Here is a 6,274-nt window from a genome sequence, read left to right as displayed (position 1 = left end):
TAACACAAAATACGATAATTTGTTGCCATCTCTTGGTGTAAATATGTAATTTCACAGAAAATTAAAAATCTCAATACTCTGGTTTAGAATGTCCTGAATAAAAGCAGAGAGATACAAACAGTGAAGCATCCCAGTGCTGTTATCAGCACTCTCGGAATGCCTCTCGTCCAATCAGATTTGAGGACCAGAACTAACTGTTGTATAATGTAAAATCAGAGATTCTTTTATACGGAGATATCAACCTCTGTGACTGTACCATAGGAGAGAGAGTAATGATCAACTAGCATGTTTTAACAGTATGTCACCATTTGCAGTTAGTATACAATTGAATGGGGAGAGCCGTATACTGACACCTACCTGTCGCAAAATTATCTGTCTTCTGTTATAAAACAGCAATTTGATCATAGTAAACTCCATGCATAGTGCATTCCAAAAGCTTAGTGTAAAACATGTTGAAGATTACTGGATAGGCAATCCATTTCCTCACAATAGCAGTTTACTCGGCATACTTATGCATCTCCATTAACATCCAGTCAGTCAAAGCGAACGGCCTCTGGTCTCGCCAGTGTACTGCTACCATTACGCTAGGTTTTGCTAAACATTAAGGCTCCACATTAGTGGGGTTCTGGTAAACTATCTGTCTGACACAAAACCAGTTGAGAACCATTGTCGTATTGGGTGCTTGTACCCATTTAATGGTCATGTGTTATGAATCTAGGGCAAATATGTCATGCATATCAAACAGATGTGCAAAGTAGTAAATGAGTAGTCAAAAAGTGTTATGGATAAATCTCTTAATATAAACATATTAAAAGTGTCTTTAATCAGTGCTAGTGTGTTGCTAGGGCAAAAACGTCAAAGAGCTTTGAGATGGGAGCAATAAACCCCTGATCTAGTGTATTACCTCAAAGCTGCCCCTGTACATCAAAGAGCCCTTTTTTTTGTAAGTCATTTAATAATTTACACGCTGCATCAGTTTAAACACAAGCTTAGCATTTTATGAACTGAAGGTCACTTGTATTTAGAAATGAATGATAACCGGTCACTGCACTTGAAGATGTTTGAAATCACATTATGTACTACACTATTCACTGCTTCTTGTTTTATTTTCACAGTTAGCTTCAGACTTTATCAATAGAAAGACAGTTAAAATATGTGGTTGACATTCTCTTCATCCATGGAATGGACCATACCTCAAAATGACAGAAAAATGTCTAGAAGAACAAAAAAGGAAATGTCATGTTAATAAGAGTTGTTTTACCATTTAAAAATGCAGTTTGTAAATGTAACAATAATACAGTGATTTTTTATGAAACCTGTCAAGAAAACGTGTCATATTTTACTTCAAAATCAAAAGACGCAAATAAGAAATTATACTCTGAAACCTATTTTAAGGTCCATAAAGATTTTTTTTTTACACTGACATTATTTTCATGTCAGTTATGCACATTTGACCCTAAATGTAAAATGTTTTTCCTCATGCAAAACATAATTTCCTACTTTTTATATAGAGTTGGAGTTAAATATGAAAAGGAAGTTTTCTTGTCGGGTTTCGAGAGAATTGCCTAATAGTTCTACTAACAAGTTTGATCATTTTAATGCACATTTTACACCATCATGGAAAACCTGGAAATATTAGGGAATTGTAAAATGTTCAGGCCTGGAAAAATAACTGAAATGAACAAAAATCCTAGAAAGTCAATAACATTTCTATAGTGAATAAAGAGGGTCTAGTTATGCTTGACTCGAAAATATTCACCAGCAAGAAATTGCTCTTTATGAGTGCATATACGCACAAACAACTGGAAGATCATGGAAGTTCATTGGTCCAACTGTGTGTGAATCCTATTCTTAGCATTTGCAGAGCAAGAAACTTCTTAAGTTCCATAGAAAATCACACATACCTGCTTTAACAGACTATCTTTCTGGAATGGACAGTTATTGAGGTCATCATTGCTGCCCATCTTCCTGCACATAGTTCGAGAGATCTCTACATCCAGAATATAGAGGATACCTTTCACTATCTATAGTAAAACAGAAACTAGATGAAATACTGAATTACACTAGGAGTATGTATGCATACATGCATACAGTGAGAATAATGCAAAGGGGCACTGAACTGTACCTGTCTTTTTGCCTCATCAACAGCTGATGCTTTGAACAGAAACGCATCGTTGGATTTATTGTTAAATGAGTAGGTTCCCATCAGGACAGCATTCTTTACCCCAGTGTCATTCTTACTGACATTTTGTAGAGCTCCTGGGATTGGCCGACTAAAAAATGCATGAACTGGAACTTTCTCTGTAGTCATAAAACATTTTAGAACTTATTATAATTATTTTCACAAATATTGAAATAGGCAACAAAATATTAAACTAATAAGAAAGAAGAAATGAACATAAAACTCTGAGGTACCAGACTGGACAGACTTTTTAGGTGTTTAGTTGTACAACAGTACACATAGGGGAAAGTGGACCCCTTAAAGGAATATTTCACCCAAAAATTACAATTATTTTAGGGGTGTAGTGCATTGATCTATCAAAAAAAATTACAAAATAATAATAAATAAATAATTAAATGAATCGATTATAATTACTACTTTAATACCTAATGGAACAGTCCAATATTAGGAAAGTTCTGGCAACAGACACTGAGCTGAGCATATAAGATTGAAGGGGGTGGGGGGAAAGCACACTTTGAAAAAATAAAGTTTATGCTGCTGAGGTAGCCTACCCCGCGAACCTACGAGAAAATGGATGGATGCTGCCGTGTTCGGCTTTCTGTGTCATTATTCAAAACTATTTGCATCCATTTGACCAAAGTAAGTTAATTGTTGATATTTTCTTCCACGATTACGATATATTATGTTAATATTACTTTTAAAAAATGAATATAATAATATTTATAATATTTCTTATCTCCATAAAATGTGTTATTTCACAATAAAACAGTTTAACCACGAATAGAACTCAGCTTAAATGTATATATCGATGAATATTTACCACATTATGTCTATATGTAACATTTTCATGTCTGTATGCACCGATGAGCCAAAACATTATGACCACATGCTGCTGGTCCTCCAAATGCTGCCAAAAAAGTGCTGACCCGCTGAGGCATGAACTCTACAAGAACCCTAAAGGTGTCCTGTGGTATCTGACGCCAAGACATTAAGTCTTGTTAATTACAGGACATTCTTAGTGAGCAAATGAGCAAACAGAATTAAACAAACAACTTCATCCACACAAAGAAGAAACAATGGAGATGTTTATGAAAATGTCTTACCGAGTAAACTGACACCTGCTAAGAAAAACAAGACGAGAACATGACAAGAGACCCTCATTTCTTCTGGAGCTGTCTCAAATCTACTCAGCAACTTCCTGTTCAGCAACACTTCAACCACCAGGCAGCATGTTGCAGTCCTCCAAAGTGCAGTCACGTTTTCCATTGGTAGAGAGCAATGCTTCTACACCTACAGGGTATCCCAGATGCTCCAAGATCAAGCACAGGTGAAACCAATCAACTATGTTGATTACTGGTTGAGTAAACTATGATATTCCATTGTGGTAAAGGACACTGCAAGACCTAACATGTTTTAGTCGAGTATTTTATGTGCTTTTCTAGAGGAGACATCAAGGATTTGTTTCTATAAATATCAAACGTTGATAGAGACCACCGAAATCAAGAAAAAAAGCACTGAATGCTTCCTCAAACTGGAATGAAAGTGCCTGTGTGTGTTGAAGTGCTTTGAAAGATGCAAGTGAACTTCTGTGTTTGCCAACCACATCCTGTGATGAAACTGACCGATAACCATACAGCACTTGTATGTGAGTATCTGACTAATTATTCAGTCACAAAGGTTGCTGTCAGCCAAGCAGAGCAAACCTTAAAATCCTCATTAAATGAATCGACAAATGCAGTTTTCTTTCCTGTGTTGACCAGTTACAGGTATAGTTGCTGTTACAAATATACCTGGAGAGAGCTGTCTGTTAGCATATCCGTTCATCTCAATAGTAGTTGCTTGGCTGGTGCATGCTAGGGATGGGCAGATACTAAAGTATTGATACTGATGTGGTATCAAGAATATCGAACCGCATATAAAAATATAGATTCTGAAGTTGTTGTTTTTGTAATTAGAAATTTTATTATTTAGATTGCATGAATATTAATGCATCTCATAAGCTTCGAAGTGGAATTTTTTTTTTTACATTATTTTAGCGAATAGTAGCATTCAAAGCAGGGGCAGTGCTTTCATGAGGTAATGACAGAAAAACTGCATTATTCACACAAAGTAATGACAAACCTAGACATGACATGTATCATAATGGGCTTGTGTGACCATTTTTACAGGTTTATATATATTCAGAGTTGTTGATAATGATCTGTAATCCTCGTTAATAAATGATACCATTATGAAAACTACCCATGGGTATACTGTAGTAATATTGTATTAACCATGACTGTAGTAACCATGTTTTTCTTTTTGGGAGTAAGTTTTGATACAGTTAACCACGGTTTTACTACATCATTACTGTAGAATTCCATATGGTAACTTTGTTTTGGTAATAGTAACCATATAATAATGTCTGGTTAATTTTGAGGTTTAATGTGGCTTATACTAACTCGTTTTTAAAGTGTAAACAAAGCAGCCTAATAATTTGCTGTTTAGGTGTAAAAAAATTATAATTTTAAGTTACTAATTTTATCCAAAGAATGCGTAATAATAATAAAAAAAAAGTTAGTTTAACTCGTAATTAAATGAATTTTAATTTAGCATTATATGTATAAAATCATGAGCACTCACATTAAAATGAAGACTCCAGTCATATCAGTAACCTTATAAATGCTGGTTTAGTCTACATGGAGAGGGTCCACACATGAGGACTGCCATGTTAGAATCACATGACCAGCTGAATACTACTCGCTTAATCTCAGTAACAGTCCTGATATTTGACACTTTCAAGTAATCATGACTGACTGTGAAAACTAAACTTTTGAATAATGCTGCATACGCTGCTAGGTGTCCGTGTAAGTCCAAGATGACACAAAGACAAAAGTTACTATTGTAACTAGTTACTGTGTGCACCTTTAAATGTGAGGGTTTTGGTGTTGTTTTTTCAGTTAAGTTGCTTACAAAAAAGTATACATTCAGTAAGAATACGGGGCTGTTGAATTGCCAACAATAAGGAAACATGGTTTTTACCTCAATGTTGTGCAGGTAAACTTTTATTTTATACAAAAATGTAGAAAGCGCACCTTTCAAAACAATTATTTTGAATAACGTCGTTTACAGATTAATTGCTCGCAATATAACCAGGAATGTGTATTAATAAATTAAATGTGTCTTGTTTTTCTTTCGTTAGGGTGTTACAAGGCATGCAAAGGCGATGCACTTGATCAAAGGGGGGCTGCGTCATGTTCTTAGGTGTCGTACCCTTAGTAATTACATGCGTAGGTTTTTCACAAATGTTTTTTGTGTACAGTAAAGTTATATTGTTTGTCAAATATCTGAGATTATAAAGGGGTTTGTTTCTTTTGAAAAAGGCTCTCAACGTTGCTAATGATCCACATTTACAGGCTTGTGTTTGTGCACCTCATTAGGGTCTGCAGGAGCTGCATCTGTTAGTATTCAATCCATCAGATGGCGCTGTGTCGTCACTGTACTGTAAATGCATCCTGTTGCACAAAAAATGGCTCATGCTTTGTCGATGCTCACAAAAGGTGAAATTCTACTCAATAATTCATCCTGTCGCTGCTCTTGTAAGTCCTTCAACCACCAGAAATAATTTTGCTAACTTTTCAATAACTTCACAAGTGAAGAAATGTGCCATCTTCTTGGCTTGCTTTAACTTCTGGACCCTCCCCAGTTAGCCCCAAACTCTACACTCCAACAAAACTTATAGAAGGGTCCTCATACCCTTGTGCTAAGGACAGTAGACATAGAGTAGTTACAGCTATGTCAAATCCTTCACCTATCTCTTGTCTGCTCATTATTTTGCCTGCGTAACTACTTTTGCACTTTGAAGTCTATTGTTGCTTAGACTATTCAGCCTCTTCAGATGAACACACTGTTTCAGAAGTAAAGCCACAATATGTAAACATTATGTGTTAACAGTATTTAATATTGTAGTGTTGTAAAGAAATAACCTGAAAGGCTGCACATCAAGGAAGAAGCCACTGCTCCAAAACCATCATAAAAAACCAGACTACGGTTTGCAAGTGCACATGGGGACAAAGATCTTACTTTTTGGAGAAATGTCCTTTGGTCTAATGA

The 6,274-nt window shown here is 35.5% G+C and overlaps 1 protein-coding gene across 1 annotated transcript; it reads right to left on the bottom strand.

The window, feature by feature from the left end:
• Positions 1-1,040: 1,040 nt before the first annotated feature.
• On the bottom strand, positions 1,041-3,639 carry LOC127660351 (cystatin-F-like). Its single transcript, XM_052150480.1, has 4 exons — positions 3,286-3,639; positions 2,126-2,301; positions 1,905-2,024; positions 1,041-1,214 (listed from the first exon to the last, which is right to left on the bottom strand). Exons 1-4 carry the CDS (start codon positions 3,446-3,448, stop codon positions 1,122-1,124), a joined length of 552 nt encoding a protein of 183 aa, XP_052006440.1. The 5' UTR covers positions 3,449-3,639; the 3' UTR covers positions 1,041-1,121.
• Positions 3,640-6,274: the final 2,635 nt, after the last annotated feature.

This window comes from Xyrauchen texanus, chromosome 20 (assembly GCF_025860055.1).
Source record: "Xyrauchen texanus isolate HMW12.3.18 chromosome 20, RBS_HiC_50CHRs, whole genome shotgun sequence".
NCBI lineage: Eukaryota > Metazoa > Chordata > Actinopteri > Cypriniformes > Catostomidae > Xyrauchen > Xyrauchen texanus.
The sequence above is the reverse complement of the archived record's forward strand: the minus strand, read 5'-3'. Positions and strand labels throughout refer to the sequence as shown.

What these genes read in the sequence shown, in the direction of transcription:
- LOC127660351 (XM_052150480.1), bottom strand. Translation starts at nt 3,448, where the DNA reads ATGGAAAACGTGACTGCACTTTGGAGGACTGCAACATGCTGCCTGGTG. An exon ending in AGCAGGTGTCAGTTTACTCG is followed by an intron (nt 2,302 to 3,285) that starts GTAAGACATTTT and finishes TTATGACTACAG; the next exon opens with AGAAAGTTCCAGTTCATGCA. An exon ending in AAGATAGTCTGTTAAAGCAG is followed by an intron (nt 1,215 to 1,904) that starts GTATGTGTGATT and finishes TTGTTCTTCTAG; the next exon opens with ACATTTTTCTGTCATTTTGA.